The sequence below is a fragment of the Apostichopus japonicus genome, chromosome 23, assembly GCF_037975245.1.
Source record: "Apostichopus japonicus isolate 1M-3 chromosome 23, ASM3797524v1, whole genome shotgun sequence".
NCBI lineage: Eukaryota > Metazoa > Echinodermata > Holothuroidea > Aspidochirotida > Stichopodidae > Apostichopus > Apostichopus japonicus.
The window spans coordinates 3,394,080-3,412,904 of NC_092583.1; the positions used below are offsets into that span (position 1 = coordinate 3,394,080).

General features: G+C 38.3%; 2 protein-coding genes across 4 annotated transcripts in view; one reads left to right on the forward strand and one right to left on the reverse strand.

Moving 5' to 3' along the window:
- Positions 1 to 65: 65 nt before the first annotated feature.
- Positions 66 to 7,139, forward strand: LOC139965025 (COP9 signalosome complex subunit 8-like). The gene is made up of 7 exons (XM_071967186.1): positions 66 to 334; positions 1,318 to 1,388; positions 3,454 to 3,502; positions 4,467 to 4,596; positions 4,885 to 4,992; positions 5,494 to 5,556; positions 5,733 to 7,139. The coding sequence occupies exons 1-7, from the start codon at positions 269 to 271 to the stop codon at positions 5,810 to 5,812; spliced, it is 567 nt and encodes a 188-aa protein (XP_071823287.1). The 5' UTR covers positions 66 to 268; the 3' UTR covers positions 5,813 to 7,139.
- The window catches only part of LOC139965022 (ankyrin repeat and IBR domain-containing protein 1-like), a 61,495-nt gene continuing 49,134 nt past the window's right edge, over positions 6,465 to 18,825 (reverse strand). For 2 of the 3 annotated variants that reach the window (XM_071967179.1, XM_071967180.1), the window contains exons 18-21: positions 18,126 to 18,300; positions 17,779 to 17,825; positions 16,577 to 16,663; positions 6,465 to 15,602 (exon numbers count right to left, since the gene is read on the reverse strand). In XM_071967179.1, the coding sequence (XP_071823280.1) occupies positions 14,443 to 15,602; positions 16,577 to 16,663; positions 17,779 to 17,825; positions 18,126 to 18,300 (1,469 nt within the window). In that variant the 3' untranslated portion in view covers positions 6,465 to 14,442. The remainder of the gene's footprint in view (positions 15,603 to 16,576; positions 16,664 to 17,778; positions 17,826 to 18,125; positions 18,301 to 18,825) is intronic. The other variant, XM_071967181.1, reaches the window with a different exon arrangement.

The following is an 18,825-nucleotide window of genomic DNA, read 5'->3' on the forward strand; positions in this document are numbered from 1 at the left end:
CCGAATTAACAAAGCATGATTAAGTTCACATATGTCATAGTACTTTCCCACTTCATTCGAGTAGCCGTCGACACTTATGTACGGAAAATATTGTATGTTTCTGTCAATCCTACACCCTAGCATATTCTAGCCGATCACATAGAATCATCTTGAAGTTGATAGTCTAACTTGAGAACAAGAACGCCGAAATTTTATCCCATAGTAGCATGCGGAGCTAATTTATGCCACTAATACCTGGGCAAACTAGTTATAACTCACATCTGTACCCATGAAAATGACAACGAAGGGCGATATTTACAGGCTTGCTGCACTTTGTGAACAACAAGAGTTAGAGGTGATGGCATGTTTTCATTAACTGATAGGCATGTAGGCTTAGCCAAACTGAGGCCTAGCCTAAGCCTATATAGTATTAGTATTACTAGTGTTAGGCGTTAGTTACTATCAGTATCACATTTACTATTTAAGATACGTAGCGGATGATACTAGCTTAGTCTACTGGCAAGGCCTTACTAATTTTATAACGGTTGTGTAATAACAAATATTTCTACAGTAGAAATGGCAGAGGCCTAAACTGTCTATTTTAACTTGTAAGCTACTAGTATAGTCAGTATTGCGAAGTTCGGCATACTGCGAAGTTCGGACACCCTAAGAAATACACGATTTCACCGTGGAAACCTACAGGAAGAGCCAAATTTCACCAAAAAGCACGAAGCTACAGTTATTTCTCTCCAAAATGACCCGTGTGCAAGAAATTACTAACATATTTGTCAATAAAATGACGAAGATTTATGAAGTCTGTTATAATTACGGAAAGAGCAACTGCGCCACCAATTTTATCACCAGCGCCACACTGTGGGTTGCGTGTCCAAACTTCGCAATACTCTAGCAAAGAAATACCAGTTCCACAATCACGAAGAATCTTCTTGGAAAACAACGTGAAAACAGTTTGCAGGAAAGAAAGTTTGGCCGTGTATCGTACTATAACACAATTCTCCCACCATATGAAGTATATTTTCTGGTGATTTATGCCAGAAGATTTAGTTTTGGGGTGTTTTTAGTCTTAAGTGTCCGAACTTCGAAGTCACCATGCTACTAGTACCCTAGGCAAAGTAATCCTTACCAATTCATGTAGTATGCTCTGAACAAGTCTCAGTCATTGACTCATTCTTTATCATGTGTCCTGATTACATATTAAGGTTAACTAGCCTACAGCAAAGCTATACCAATGTAAGATTAAATTGTGTGATTGTCAAAACAGTACTTCTGGACAAGTTGTGTTATTGTTATGTAGTGGTTTTTGCTGTTTGAAATTTTCAGGCACCAACTGGGATTCCGAGCCCTGACGTTTATGCAAAGCTCCTGACCATTTATCTGCTACAGAATGACTTGTAAGTACTAAAGTAGAGTCTTAGTGTATTTCTTGAGGTATAGTTCTATAATTTCAAGTTTTCAGTGACTTATTGTAGGTAGGCAAGTTGCCTATGTTGTATGTTTTTAACCATGCATGTATGTATGTATGTATGTATGTATGTATGTATGTATGTATGTATGTATGTATGTATGTATGTATGTATGTATGTATGTATGTATGTATGTATGTATGTATGTATGTTGTATGTATGTATGTATGTATGTATGTATGTATGTATGTATGTATGTATGTATGTATGTATGTATGTTGTATGTATGTTGTATGTTTTTAACCTATGTTTAGCCTATGTTGTATGTTTTTAACCATGCATGTATGTATGTATGTATGTATGTATGTTGTATGTATGTATGTATGTATGTTGTATGTATGTTGTATGTTGTATGTTTTTAACCTATGTTTAGCCTATGTTGTATGTTTTTAACCATGCATGTATGTATGTATGTATGTTGTATGTATGTATGTATGTATGTATGTATGTATGTATGTATGTATGTATGTTGTATGTATGTTGTATGTTTTTAACCTATGTTTAGCCTATGTTGTATGTTTTTAACCATGCATGTATGTATGTATGCATGTATGTATGTATGTATGTATGTATGTTGTATGTATGTTGTATGTTGTATGTTTTTAACCTATGTTTAGCCTATGTTGTATGTTTTTAACCATGCATGTATGTATGTATGTATGTATGTATGTATGTATGTATGTATGTATGTATGTATGTATGTTGTATGTATGTTGTATGTTTTTAACCTATGTTTAGCCTATGTTGTATGTTTTTAACCATGTATGTATGTATGTATGTATGTATGTTGTATGTATGTATGTATGTATGTATGTTGTATGTATGTATGTATGTATGTATGTATGTATGTATGTATGTATGTATGTATGTATGTATGTATGTATGTATGTTGTATGTTTTTAACCTATGTTTAGCCTATGTTGTATGTTTTTAACCATGCATGTATGTATGTATGTATGTATGTATGTATGTATGTATGTATGTATGTATGTATGTATGTATGTATGTATGTATGTATGTATGTATGTTGTATGTATGTATGTATGTATGTATGTATGTATGTATGTATGTATGTATGTATGTATGTATGTATGTATGTATGTTGTATGTATGTTGTATGTTGTATGTTTTTAACCTATGTTTAGCCTATGTTGTATGTTTTTAACCATGCATGTATGTATGTATGTATGTTGTATGTATGTATGTATGTATGTTGTATGTATGTTGTATGTTGTATGTTTTTAACCTATGTTTAGCCTATGTTGTATGTTTTTAACCATGCATGTATGTATGTATGTATGTATGTTGTATGTATGTATGTATGTATGTATGTATGTATGTATGTATGTATGTATGTATGTTGTATGTATGTTGTATGTTTTTAACCTATGTTTAGCCTATGTTGTATGTTTTTAACCATGCATGTATGTATGTATGCATGTATGTATGTATGTATGTATGTTGTATGTATGTTGTATGTTGTATGTTTTTAACCTATGTTTAGCCTATGTTGTATGTTTTTAACCATGCATGTATGTATGCATGTATGTATGTATGTATGTATGTATGTATGTATGTTGTATGTATGTTGTATGTTGTATGTTTTTAACCTATGTTTAGCCTATGTTGTATGTTTTTAACCATGCATGTATGTATGTAACTACTGGATGAGTGCTAATATCTTCTTCCAGTTTCAATTGTATGCATCAACACAAACCCAATTGGTTTGTTAGAAATGTACTTTGGATTATTTGACATAGGGTCATAAAGTGATCAATGTAAGTACATTTAAATTTAGGTACGAAGTGCATGTATTTTGAACTTCAGAAAGGTAGATTTCAACCTTTCATTCACCTCATGGAAAATAGACTAATTAAAGTCACTGTGTTCTTTAGTAAGTCCTTTTTATGAATTCTGCAGTGTGAGCTTGTTGAATATCTTTTCATTTCAATATCCGTTGAAAAGTTTCTTGCTTTTTGTTTCCCTTTTAAAGGAATAATGCAAAATACCTTTGGAAGAGGATTCCAGCATCATCGAAGACCGTAAGTATTCTGGTGAAAAAATTTCGTGTTAGCTCTGGACTCAATCAAATAACCATCAGCGTGACCCATTTGATTCTGTAACCGATTCCGATGAAGATTTGTAATCATAATATGATTGTGTAACACAAAGTGTTATGGGTGATTGACAATGTCAGGCAATTTGGATAAATTGACAGCTCTTACCATTGAATGATGAGGTGAACACTCCAAATCGCTGCCATCTCAAATTGTGGGTGATGTTATTAAGAAAAAAAGGAAATTTTCACTTGTATATGTTATTGCTTCTAGGAATTGGAATGTGACCATGATCAGATGCAATAGAATCTAAAACTTTGTATTTTTGGGAAGAAAGTTACTTTGTACAAGGAAATGAACAACAGAAAAACCAACTGGGAAATTATAAACAGTGGAAAAGACCAAACAATATAAATCATGGCTTAAACGAGATCGTAACCCAGGAGGGTCACTAGTTCCAATCTTGTACTAGCCATAAATTTTGTCGCATAACTTCCAATAACTTTAGTTTTTTGGTTTTGGTTTTGTTTCCAAAACCAGTCATGTAGTATTACTTAAATGTAAATGCATAAATGTTAGAACAAGTTTTCTCCAGCTGATGTTTGGACGTATCCACACTTGTACCAAGAATCACATCTGGAGAGCAAGTATGCAAGGAAGAGCCATTTCTGGATATTTACAGTGACGCTGTCGTCACAGTTTCGTCTAATGTGTTATACTTCAGCAAACACCTGCCCGCCGTATGAATTTAGTTAGTTTTGGTGCTTTGGCTCGGTATAACGTGGTACCATGACAGTAAACTTTGGCTTCATTTGTGTTGCTGCTGGCAGTTATTCTTTGTGAATCTATTGTGATAATGAAATGTTCTTTACATTGAATATTCACCCACTCAGCTTATTATGTCTACAGTATTTGATTTTATCGTTTTTTCTCCCCCCTCTTTTCCCAGGCCCATCCAGAACTGGGACATATCTGGGACATAGGTCAGCATTTATGGAATCGGAACTTTGTGGCTGTGTATCCTCTTCTCTCTCAGGATTGGTCCGATGAAATCAAACCCCTGATGGATATGCTAACAGGTACGATAGCTAACCTTTAACAGCATTTTTGTATATATATATGTATATATTTATTTTATGTCTGATACTTCTTATCTAGTCATTGCTTTGAATATTCTGTTAACCTAATCCTGTTTAACTTTTGGATTATCTTCATTACAAGCTATGTTAACTGTAAAGCCTGGTACCTTTTCACTTTTAATATGAAAATAAAGTGGGAATTTTCAAAAGGATCAGCTTGCCCACATCCTCTCGCCGGATGTTACCGCCCTCAATAAGGTATCCTTCTCTCTTTTTCCTTCTCCGCAGAATCGATCAGACAGAGAATTTTTAGATTGATAGGCCAAGCCTACACATCAATCGCTGCCGATCAGTTTGCAGCCTACGCTGGCCTACAGGTGGATGAAGCCATACAAGGTAGCTCCGCCTCCAGTGTATCAGTAGTTTTTATCTATCTGAATATCTGTGATCTAGAGTTTTGAACTTTGCAGTTATAGTCATTGCTATCACCAAACTAGCTCATAAATTTCCTCGTCAATTTTCATGTTCATAGTTAGCTCAAAGTGAATTTTGAAGGACGGCATTTAACATACGCTACTTCTTTATAACATTTAAGGATTGAATCCGTCTGTTGGTCCGGCATAGCGTCCATCAATTATGTTAGAAACATGAAATGCGATAAACATCTGTCCATTGTGGGTGTTGGGGAGGGGAACTGCACTCCTAGCCCTCCACCCCCCCAGGCTTCAGCCACTCTAACCAATTTGTGGTCAAACCAGATGACTATTACTTCTAGTATTCTATTGCTGCCCCGAACTGACACAAAATCAAAAGATGGAACGTAGCAATCTGCCCCCCAAAAGAGGTATGTTGCTAATGAACTTGTATTTATGAATGACTATATCCTTGTTTCTGTAGCCGTCGTCGCGGAAGGCTGGGAATATGACAATACCAATAAACTCATACTACCAAAGAGACCGGGTGAGTATCACTTCCATAATATAAAAATATATCTCGTTGGCTTTCTTGTCTCAGTCTCAGATAACACACAAGGCAATAGCCCCATCCATGTACCATTCTCGTCAACTCTTCGTAGTTTTGCGTCTCGGTTTACTTCAGGCTAAACATAAAAACATTTCGTGTTTGTCATTCAACAGTTGCTGCCAAAGCATCACCCATACCGAGTGAGAACCACATCGCCCAGCTCACAGACTTTGTGACGTTTTTGGAAAGCTGAACATTCGAGAACATCTGTCGCCTACATAGCTCAAAAATGTTCAGTAAGAATATGTGGACGAAGTTTCATTCGTTGCGCAGGTACTCCAATTGCTCGATACAGACCTAGAGTTCATTGTGGAAGCCAGCATTATTTCGTAAATGTGATTACCATGTCTGGTACCGTCACAGATTCTTTTTCGTTCCATCTCGCTCGCTTTTGTATAAATGAGTATATGCAGACTAATTAACATGCACCAATGCGTCGCGTATAAACATTTAGGTCACCGTAGTATCATGGACATCGACAGGTTTCAAAGGATATTCGATGGGTCCGTGGCTCCTGTTTGCTAGGCTCAGGATTGCATCATCTCCTCTGCGAGGGCAGCATGGAAGAACTCGTGGCAAGGAAGAAGAGCCAACCATGACATCAGCAACCATATTCCAGTGGCGTCAAAATGATAAATTTATGGGGAGGGGTGGTAGAGGGAAAGGGGGGGTTTTTGGTAGGTTGTGAACAGATGCCGAAGATTTCGGCTGGGTCATGACCTTAAAGAGGTTTGTAGACTGTTGGTGTACAGTAATGGAGGATAGCAAAAGGAGATTTAAACAACAACTACAAATGCAAGACAGTGAAAAACGGACGGAGATGATCTTAAAGATAGTGTTTGTCCCCCCCCCCCTTTCACACGCATTTGTTTCTCTTAGGAAAAATTAAAAGTTTTTTTTTCATCAAGATGTAACATATAGTGAGAGATAAGAATGGGTGGTTTTCAAGTGAAAAACTAAAACAAGATTGAATCCTTCTACAATCACCTGGATAATTTGTCCTTGTCTGACCTGCTGTTTTCATCGTCTCAAGAAATGCCTGACAACATCCAAAAAATCCAGAAACTTGGGGGAAAAGAAATATGCCTTATTCCGATGATGAACAGTGTTGAACAAAGGAGAGTAAAAATGAAACCCACAAATAGAGAGGTAGACATTTTAAAACTGATCAGAAAGAATTCCAGTTGTTCTTCTGACAATCTGGACTCTTGTGAAAAGGATCAGTATAGTGAATTCTTCGACATTGATTCACTGTATTGTAGATGGTATTTTCTGGATGTGATACTAGTAATATTTATCTAATCTCATCCCAAACACTGTATTTATCTGGTGTAAGCTTTTAACAAGTCTACCAGGAAAGCAAACCTGGTGGCTGTTTTATTAGTTGTTTGGGAACCACCAGGTTGTATTACTTTTCAATCTGATCCTTCATATATCTATCCTATATCAATTGACTGTTATTGATTATTGTCATAATTAATAAAGAGCAAAGAAAGAATATATCATTGGCTATAAATCAACGTAAAATGTTTCCGAGTATTTTTTGGAAGCGTCTCGAGTCTATAAGCCTTTTGTGGTACTGTAATGTATCCTCTCAGACAGAATTCCGTAGGGCAGGCAATATTTTCACCCGAGCTACTTTATGACTTTTCTAAAGCCATTTGCGCAATGTTCAGGAAGCGAGGTGATTTTTATTGTAATGAATAACCTACATCCGTACGAACATACTTAAGATTTGGGCCGCTAGATGTTTAAGCAAATAATAAATTGTGGATACATATGGCAGGCAGATTTGAAAATAGTTCTCTGATTCTCAAGATGCCTGGATATCTTCTGCTATTAAGCAGTAGCTAAGTCAGTGAGGAAGTAGGATACTTAAGGCATATTTCATTGTTTTAAAAAAATCACGATATAGATGATATTTAATTCACATTTTGCAAATTGTGAAATTTATGGGAATATTCCTGTAAACATAGTCGTGAAACAATTTTCAAATTTCTACCTAATTATAAAGCAACTGTTGACCGAAGACTGCAAACTCAACATAATCAGTAGGCATAGCAAGTAACAACAGGGCCCCTGTGTAACGATGGAAATGGGGCCGATAAAGGAAGGTCCACATCTACCCAAAGCCCAACCATGGTTAAGGTTGGGTGAGCATATTCAGTAGAATTTTCCACTTCCTGTCCCTCTCGCTGGTTTCTAGATTGAAAATGAAGCACAAAACAAGATGTTAGCTTTCCAGAATTTATATTGAACATAAAACTTTCACAAATTTTGTTTTTAAAAATGTCTTTAACTGAGTAATACCAATTGCTTCATGGCTTCACCTGTTTGATATTCATCATAAAAAGATAAAGAAAGAAGAAGGTATTCTAGTTAAGTTAAATGAGATTAAACCTACATTAAGCTCATCTGCTTGTGCATAACTGTGTGTGTGATACCTTACACATCACCCCATCCCTTCCACCCATCCCTCCCACCCCATCCCTTCCACCCATCCCTCCCACCCTATCCCTTCCACCCCATCCCTCCATCATCTGCTCATCGTAATTCTTGGACATAAAAGAGTTAGGTGACTCGACGTCCCCAAATATCCGGGGACAGTCCCCGGACTTTGTGTGCCGCCCCGGATTAAAAGCGTCCCAGAGATGTCCCCCGATTCTGTGACAGGTTCCTGGAACATCCTTGAATTTGTAAAAGGCCTTGAATAATTTCATTCTTACCCGTTTTGGCCTCTAGTCCGTAGAGTTCGCTTAGAACCCCCTAGAGCTAAGCTGTGATTGTTTACACTTCTACGAATGGTTCACAGATGAAGGAAACCCGGATCGTGCCATAATGCAATAGCCTTGGTATTCACAAAGAGCATCATCTTGCACTCAGTAGTGACTAATAAACCTTCTAGTGACCTTCAATGAATTTTGTCTTTGGTTTGGTATCTTGGATAAAAATACTTGTTTCTGGATGAGTTGTTTTAACTTTAACCTTGGCCATTTGAAAACATACTGTAGGACCACCAAAACAAGGAGAGACCATCAAAATGACTTCCTTATAAAGAGACAGTGTAGGTACTAACCCTTGAACATGGGGGTGGTGGTGGTGGTGGGGGGGAGGTCTGTGTGTGGGGGGTCAACATTGCATATCATGCCCCAGGATTTCTTGCCAAAATTTATGGTCACCTTACATTAGAGTAAACACTGCCAGGCATATTTCCCACTGTGGAGGAAATGAAGACAAAAGTAAAATGGTACCAACCCAAATATTGTCTCTCCTATTATTACCAGAGGTATTCTTAGTTTTACTAACAGTAAAATGGTACCAACGCAAATATTGTCCCTCCCTGACTATTATTACCAATAATAGTTGGAAGCCACCCGAAGTGAAAGTTGTAATCCATAATCCCTTGCAGGTTTCTCCCAACATATTTGGTCGCTTAAGCGTCATAAAAATAACTGCTGATTGTTATTATTATTTACCAGAGGTATTCTTAGTTCTACTTAAATTCCTACTTGCCTGGGACCAACTAGTTGCCCTACATTACCTATATCATCATTTTTCTCCTGTTGTTGAGGCCATTCCTTACTGTTTGCTGCTCTATACTGTGCATAGACTGTACATAGACTACTTTACATAGACTCTATAGTTTACATAGACCCTATGTGAACCTCAGACAGGCTTCTGTCAACCTCTTAACTGGTATGTAGCATTTAATTTACATTTAACTCTTAAAAATTGCCATCTTTATCCTGTTCTAGCCATAACTTCCTTTGCTCTTTTCAAGTTGTTTAATACTTTTTTTTTAACATAATTTTTTGAGTCTATATTCTGTTATATATCCATCACCTATTTTCCTCTTCCAAATCCTTTCCATACAGGTTTGTAACAAATGAAGAAGGTTGGGTTGTGATCAATGCTTACATAGTATACAAGGTCCTGTGCCTTCTGACTGAACCCCCTCCCCCCCCCACGCCCCCTTACAAACAAGTGACTACAGAGGGATTTGCCACTATTGTAACGGCTGGATATAAGCTCACTAGAGGGTAAAGCACAGGACTACTAGTTATCCTAAGAACTCTAATTCAAATCCTGTGCCAGCCGAAAAGTGCTTAAAGGGTGTGAAGACTCGCGCAAAAAGAAACGTCTCATGCCGGTAATCTGACCTATTTTCGAATGAGGTGTAACAGAAGTGTTAGACACCACCATCGATCCCAGAAAATACGCACACAGCTTGCTACCTTCGGTAATTAGACACTAGTGTACAGTCAGTACATACAGCTGCAGTCAATACCCACAGCACAGTGTACAAACGAAACAGCGATGGACATCTCAGCTCCAGCTAAAGATAACAAGGTATCATGTTTCATTACTGTACTGTCTGCATTTTGTAGCGACACAAACAAAACGTCACTTGCAAGCAACGGAAATTTAACTTTTTCAGATAGCCGCACACGGTTTGGGGCGAGTCTTCAATGCATTTAATACTCCTCTTAAGTTTAACTTGAACCAGATACAAAGGAATGAAGTATCATATGACTCAATTTGCACCAACTCCGCTGCAAAAGTCTTTTTAACACATCTGATCCTACTGAGCCAGATCTATTAAGTTAATACGCTCCTTATAAAACAGACACGCGTGGTTAACCATCTGTGCATTACCTTTCATTACAAGTTAGAAAATTCTCTAACATAAATGACATGACGAGTCACGGCTCGTTGAGATTCTTTAAAAATTGCAGTACAGACTCAAAAATAAAAATCTTTCTTATGAATAATGAATTAGTTGATGTCAGATGGTAGTGAAATATCATATTATGGACTAAAAATGGAAAATCTAGTTTTAATATTACTTGAAATGGATTACATTTTAATGGAGTTGATGGTGTCAGTAATTAGAAAGTTGACACTTTTAAATATTATTAGACTGATTAATGAATTATTAAAATATTAACGGATGCAAGAAATAGTTTGAAATGTGTTTATGTAAACATTATAATAAGGAATAGTTTTAATCCATTGTAAAAGGTTACAGAAATCTGTGATTTTCTAGAGCCTACCAAATTTCCGGTGGAAATAATTTTTCAACCAAAAGGAAAAAGTTGCACATGAGGTGTCTGTTGAGGGAGTCTCCAAAACTCACACAAATAATATGCCGATGAATAATGGCATAATTTTTGGAGGTTTTTTTTTTCAACTAACAAAATCCACTACATAATTTGTGGGACATCAAAACTCGTAGAAGTTTTTATTCTCAGCCATGAATCAATTTAGATTTGGGTCAGACAGCTTTGACCAGACTAAATTTGATATAGGATGTATGAAATTGCAACTTCATCCAACCTGGAGTCATTTCAAAGTTAAAGTCTGTCATATTTAAATATCTCATCTACCAATGCCAAGAAACAAGGAATTGTACAGGAAATATTTCCAATGGAGACAAACATCATGCTAATAACCTTAAAGGTATAGTCTGTATAGGCCCTAGATTATAGCACGCTTTAATTGCTAGAAATTTTCAAATAGTACTTTACCCTCCCCACATTGTTCTCAGACAGGAACACACAAGATGACTGAATAAGGAATATTCCAGTGAGGAATATTTCCTCGAAGGTTGTAATAAAAACAGTTTAAGAATTTTGACCAAAGGTGACCATATTGGAATTTCTAGCATAATTGGGGCCAATACAGCAAACCTTTAATAAACAACTTCCTTTGTAAGCCATCTCATCCAAACATCTCAAGTTGGAATATTTCCATTTTGACAATTTTGTTTTTTGTTGTTGTACCATTTTGGTAAACTAATATGTTACGAAAAAAATGCACATTTTCTCTTGAGTAGCCTACCAAATGTCACAAAGCAGTAAACAAATTGAAGAAAAATTGGAAATTTCCAAAATGTTAATTTTATAGCATGTTTTGAAGTCATCGCAAACATACCTACATACACTGTCAGCAACAAACAAACAAACACCCTGCAGAGAAGTACTTAGAGAAATGCTTTCAATAATAAAACTTTTCACATTCTTTCTTTGGACAGTCGAAAGATCCTCTGACATTTGTGAATATAGAACAATTTTTTATCAAGGCAACATTTTCAATGCAACATTGCAACATTGATTGCAACATTGCAAACATCGTTCGTCAAAGCAACATGGAACAAGATACATACAACAACCCTTTCTATCGACAAATTATTTGGTTCCATTTTCAAACGAATCGTAAATATCTTACAGCAGTGATGGGCTGACTGACCTAAAAAATAAAGAAGAGGAGCTTCATTTGACAGGCCAGACCAACAAGATATTATCGTAAAATATGAGTGAGTATTTATAATTATATTCTCAGATTTTCAGTCACAAACAAAAGGTTATTCTTTTTGCTCTTCCCTAAAGTACATCTCAATGATTTGATTTTGACATAGCAGACATCAGGGAATTGTTCTCAGTTGTTCTGGCAACCCCCTTTCCCCCTCTCCATCCCATTCACACATTTATTAGTTGGGCATTGTCCATGGTAAAGGGTTCATGGTATAGTTTCCAGCAATATGCTAGAAAGTTCACTAATGTCATGTTCAAGTATCAACAAACCATTTTACACTCACCGTTAAAGTGTGTGCCTATGCCAATACTAAAAAAAAACAGTAAAAGGTATTAATTATATGATGACAATTTTGTAAGTATCCGATGAAAATTATGACATTATCAGGTGAATATTTTGTTATTATCGGGTGAAAATTGGCAGGAGAGGAAGGAAGATGGAAATTACATCTTAAACATCGACAGACATCTATTTTACTCCTACCACTTTCCTTTGGAACATTTCAATGGTGATCAGTACTGCCCCTGAATATTCTAGAAAGTCAAGAAAATGGTCGAAGATGCTCCAATTTAAACAAATATTTTACTGTCATTATCACAGTATTTTTGTATTACTGAAGCTTTCATTTTTTTTTCTTTGGTCTGTGGGAGCACATATAAATCTCTAGAATGAATTGGAGGAGGAGAGAACCTTTGAGAAAGTACTTTTCATCAAATTTAGACAATTCCTTCATTTATCCTTTATTGATCATGTGACTAGGTTACAAATTAAATAGAGGGCGATATGGCTCTTTTACTTTCATATTTACTTTCTTTTTATAACCATGATTTTCCCAATTCTGCAGAATGATTTGATAAAAAAAATCAGGTGGCAGATTTTCATACAACAATAATAAAATCAAGATGGCGGTCCTCAAAAGGTTAAGAATTATTCCTCCGAAAAAGATTCGGTTTTGTTAGAAAATGGCAAACATTTCTTGGCAACCTGTTCTTTTAATCTTGGCAACATGATTTATGTAATGCGTTAAATTAAATTTAGTAGTAAAGTCACAAAGAATGGTACGACACTGTTAATTTCAAACACTTACCAACCCTAATCTTCCCTGTCCCACGATAACGTGGCAAAGATTGTACTGGAATTTCAATATCATTACGAATCTCATATTAAAATATTAAAATGGAAAATGGGCACATTGCAGGCACGTTACCAGAGTTGCATCACACAAAGTCAGTCTTTATTTCCTTTTATATTAATATGACCATGAATCAGTTTTTTTTTATCACCAAATGAAATTACAACCAAACATGGAGGGAAAATGTGTAATCGAAGATTGTTCCAAGGGGGTAAATGAGTAAAATTAAGTTTGAGTACAATGTAGCTATTTAGCTACACTGTATTAAATCTAAAAAACTCTCAGCAAAAAAATTCTAAGAGACGTTTGAAATGACTTGAAAGCCATTAATAACTTTTCGGAATGATTACAACATCTATAGTGACAATATTTATTCGCACCAAATAACAACAGCTTTTCATGTCAGGAGACATCGCTGTCCAAATGCAACCAGCTCCATGACAATCTCAGATGACTAGACAACCCTAAGATTCGTAATTTTCTGCACAACATAAAATAAAGTCTAGCAATCTTTGTAACAACTACTGGTCATCCAAATTGATCCCCCTATTTACCCCCACCCCTAATTATGCTAGAAAATCAAGTATATTGGCATTCATGTGGAAACTTTAAAACAAAACTTTTACAAACTCTGTCAAATCATTTCCTCTCATTTCCTCTCCCCTTCCTGTCATAAAACCTCCTCCCTGCAAGACCTATGAAAAGTTTAAGCAATTTCTGCGAGATTGTCATGATGACGGCCAATTCACTTGATTCCATGATTGACGGCCATAGAATCAGTAAGTTTGCCTTTCCTTTTACGCTGAATGCTAGACAGGGGCAAAGAAAGATGGCCAAAATAGTCGTCCCGGTAACAACCTCACGGCGAAGCATGTGCGCTCCCGTTAGGGTATTAGGCAATCTCTTTACGACGTTTTAAAGTTGAATGTACCCTCAACCTCATTTTGAAGAGTCATCTAGTAGCAGCTTAACATGAAACAAAAGCTGGAGTCTAAAGCCTTCCACAGGAAGATGCAAAAACGACTGAATAAATCACGACGGGTCGATTTTTGAGCTGTAAGTTTAACCCTGACTATTTTCTACAAAGATCAACAAGGGTTCAGAAAATATTGATAAAGTAACACATTAATAACTGATAATTATAATCATAATAATAATAATAATAAAATGATCATGATTAATAATATAGACTTATTTCCATCAGAATAGAGTAAACGAAAAGAACATAATTTCAAATGAATCAAGATTGAAAAATAAGATTGACTAAGATTGATATCTGGGTAATAACAGAGTTCTCTTTAAATCAGTGAAGAAGAATGAAAAAGGAAAAAAAAGAGTAACAAATTGTACATGATCTAGAAAAATGAATACACAAATCACAACTGGGTTCCTTCAATTTGCCAATCTATATCCCCTGTGTCCTGGCCCTCCCCCTGGGGATTATCCCCTCCGACACCGACCCCTAAGCCGACAGCACTATCCGAAGGCTTGGCTATATGTTCTCCAGCCTCTTTTGAAATATCTTTGGATAAAACTGACGATTGTTCTTGCCAGATGTCTCTTTCCTTCTCAAAATCTTTCCAATCTTTAACAAGTTCTTCTTCCTCCGGTTTTCCGACCTGGAGCGGCTTCGTTTCATCGAGGACCGGAGGCTCATCGATGCCGTCCTTGCTCTTCTCTCCGGTGTCGCCTGCCTCTCGGGTGGAGAGCATCTGAATCGAGGGGGTTCCTCCCTGAACCCTCTTGCTGCTGCGTTCTCCCTTTTGGATGCTTTCTTCGTCTCCATTCCCACCGCGTACTTTCATCTGATCTATAGTCTTGGCCGAATCTATCTGAACTTTGTTCTTATCGTCACTCAACTTTTCGTTCTCCTCTCTGCCCGAGGTAATCCTGGCCGTTTGTTGGCCTTGGACCACCGTACTGATTATCGCGCTCGCCGTTTTCGTGGAATCCTTCTGTGAGACAGACTTGTTGTTATCTACCGCTGCTGGGTTCTCCAACTTCGACGGGTTGGATTCGATACGGAGCGACAGCTGCCTCTTCGGCTCTTTGCCGACTTGGTGGGACGATGCAGAGGCCTCCCGTCTCACCAACGGCGATGACTTGGAGCTGGAAGGAGCGGAACGTGTTGAGGAGGATACCCTAGAGGGCGATGTCCTGACCGGAGATGTCGAAAACTTGTTGGAACGCGGTGACGCCACTGAAAGCCCGACTGGCTGTTCGGATCGTTCCGGAAACGGGCCTCTGGTCGTTCTCGGCGAGAGCGATTTACCCTTCGCCGAACTCTGGCCGCTAGATTTGCTCGGTTGACCGTGACCCTTGAGGGCGTTCTTTCCTTTCCTCGACGGCACTTCCCTCTCTCCTTGCGCTCCTCTGCCGGTGACCTCCGACCTCAACTTTGGACTAGCGGACTCGGCACGACTGCTGGTAGAGACTGCTGAAAGATACTTCTGTAGGCTAGACTGATGTTCAAAGCTTCCTGTTGTTTCTTCACCTCGCTTCCCTGACGTCTGACTGGTGCCATTAGTGCCTTGATCTGTAGAGTGAATGTATCAGTCAATAAGCATTTGGTTACAGCCTGCCTGAAATTCAGTTGGGGTTTTACATTGGAATCAGACTGCTCATGTGAGTTTTAACCTAGACAGCTATGTGATGACATCCCTCCCCCTGTCCTTCTCTTTTCATTTCCAGGCCTGTTAAGCCACCAATTCTGAGTTGCAAGGGGAACTAACAATTTTAAAGGAGGGGCACCCACAATTTTAAAAAGGGGCACAAACAATTTGAGCAAGGGGCACAGTACTAATGTCTTGTAACTTGTGGAGTTCTTGTACGAATGATGCAAGCACACAGCAGTCTGCCCTAGGGGTTATGGAATGCCTATGTACCTCTGTGAGGCCATTTGAAACCTTGTGTGACATTACTTAATGGGAGAGGATAGGCACCCATGTGATAAGTCAGGTTACCGTTTGAATAAATAACCAATAAATAAAGAAAATAACCAATAAATAAAGAAAAAGAAATAAATAAAAAAGAATAAAGAAAGAAAAAAGATAGTTTTCATAACCTTTCATGGGGATTCGTAACCATAAGCAGGTATGAATTGGCCTGACAGCTTTCTTAAAGGGTGTGAAGACTCGCGCAAAAAGAAACGTCTAATGCCGGTAATTTGACCTAGTTTCGAATGAGGTGTAACAGAAGAGTTAAACACCACCATCGATCCCAGAAACTACACACACAGCTTGCTACCGTCGGTAATTAGACACTAGTGTACAGTCAGTACATACAGCTGCGGTCAATACCCACAGCACAGTGTACAAACAATACAGCGATGGGCATCTCAGGTGCAGCTAAATATAACAAGGTATCACGTTTCATTACTGTACTGTCTGCATCTTGTAGCGACACGAACAAAACGTCACTTGCAAGCAACAGAAATTTAACATTTTCAGATGGCCGCACGCGGTTTGGGCCGAGTCTTCAGTGCCTTAAAGTTAGAGAGTAGGTTCTTACCTTGCTGTGCTTTGCGAGTGTCCTGTAAGGAGAGAGCCATGGCCTTCTGAATGTCCATATCATAGGAACTGAAAGTTGGCAGTGTAACTGGTGAATGATACAAAAAAAAAAAATTAAATTATCGAGCCTGAAATCCACCGAGCAAATTCTTCGGTGGAATGGAAATGTATAAGCAATCTGTTAATGAGGTTAACATATATCTTAAGAATGAATAAATAAATAAACTTGTTTGCATCACACAACACTAAAAAAGTTCTGCAGGCTGTGCATACTCTGCCTTTGTGCATATCGTTATAGTGCATTTTAGGTCTACTAATGAATCCAGACCATGTATTGGTAACACATTTCAACTTCATAACAGTCAAAATGACAAACAAAAGTGTACTAAATAAGGCACTATTTGGACAATGGGCTGGTTTTTCGAGCAGAAATGGAGAGAGGAGGGTGTGGGGGAAGTGCTCTTTAATATTTCCAACCTGGAAGATGTCCCAGCTAGGGTTAAATTTTGTTACTTCTTTACTAACATCAATAATGTAGTGCATATTCATCCCCCTTCCTCACCTTACCCCCCCAGCACTCCCTCCAACCGAATATATTTAGCGCCATACACCCGCAGCACTCCCTCCAACCAGATATATTTACCATCATACACCCCAGTGTTCCCTCCAACCGGATATATTTATCGCCTTACACCCCAAGCACTCCCTCCAACCAGATATATTTACCGCCTTACCCCCCGCACTCCCTCCAACCGGTTATATTTACTGCCTTACACCCCAGCATTCCCTCCAACCGGATATATTTACCGCCTTAAAGCACCAGCACTCCCTCCAACCAGATATATTTACCACCTTACACCACCGGCACTCCCTTCAACCAGATATATTTACCGCCTTACACCACCGGCACTCCCTCCAACCGGATATATTTACCGCCTTACACCACCGGCACTCCCTCCAACCGGATATATTTACCGCCTTACACCCCCAGCACACCCTCCAACCGGATATATGTACCGCCTTACACCCCAAGCACTCCCTCCAACCGGATATATGTACCGCCTTACACCCCCAGCACACCCTCCGACCAGATATATTTACCGCATTACACCTACCCCCCCCCAGTACACCCTCCATCCGGATATATTTCCTTATGAAGTTCTGGCCATTATAATAAGCAGAACACTGGGTTAAGAGACTCACTTTCTTCCACGTCAGTTCTTGCAGGGCGAACTCGAGCCTGTTTGGAACTGCAGATTAAGATTAAGGATTAAGATTAAGATTAAGAAGAAAACAAAAACAGAAAGAAATTACAATTTTTGTTAGCCCTTGATTTTCTTGCCATTCACAATAAATTACGGACCTATTTGAATTTTAACGGCTGCAGAGGGATTACTCTTGCAAAATTCATAAATATAAACAGCCATAGCAATTGGGTGATTGTTCAAGACGTACGAGACATGTTCCTCCACGACTTTCCATAAATCAGAGCACCTAAAAAACGTTTTAAAGTCTCTGAGATTTCACGACAAGAATTTGTTCATGTTTACCTCCTGTTTGACTTCTGTTTCCTTTGCTGAGGAGGTTGAACTGTGGAATGGGATGGACTTGCTTCATCGGGAACTGAGCTGGATGGAGTCTCCGATTGTTGCATAAGTAGGCTCTTTGACATCTCCAACGCATACAAGAGACCTTGAGACATCGTAGACTGGTCGGTGACTGCAACTTAAAAAATGTTCAGATGAATAAGAGTTCATTTGTACATCAAAAGAGAGAAGCAACTTATACATTTAAAAAAACTGCTAAATGAGTGAAAATGTGATATATAAATTAATCTTGGAATCAAAGTTAAATTTCATTTTTAGTTAAATTATGACTGGAGGAGAACTGCAATGCTTGCATATTGAAAAGATGGTCAATTATCTGCTCTTAATACCCCTCCCCCTGCCCCTCCCCCTGCCACTCCCCTGCCCCTGCTCCTCCCCCTGCTCCTCCCCCTGCTCCTTCCCTGCTCCTCCCCGGCTCCTCCCCCTGCTCCTCCCCCTGCTCCTGCCCCTCCCCTAACACCTACTATAGTGGATTTGCAACATAACCAACTTAGGGATGGAGTTCAGGGGCCTACAACCTTGGGGCATGGGGTCAATTAGGGTGCCTGGGAATACATGAGTGGTTCCAAGGCGTGTGATTCAGTCCCCTCCTTCAAGGGCAAACTACATTGTTTGAATAGAGGGAGTTTTTACAAGTATATAA

What these genes read in the sequence shown, in the direction of transcription:
- LOC139965025 (XM_071967186.1), top strand. Translation starts at nt 269, where the DNA reads ATGAAAATGACAACGAAGGGCGATATTTACAGGCTTGCTGCACTTTGT. An exon ending in TATCTGCTACAGAATGACTT is followed by an intron (nt 1,389 to 3,453) that starts GTAAGTACTAAA and finishes TCCCTTTTAAAG; the next exon opens with GAATAATGCAAAATACCTTT. An exon ending in CCTGATGGATATGCTAACAG is followed by an intron (nt 4,597 to 4,884) that starts GTACGATAGCTA and finishes CCTTCTCCGCAG; the next exon opens with AATCGATCAGACAGAGAATT.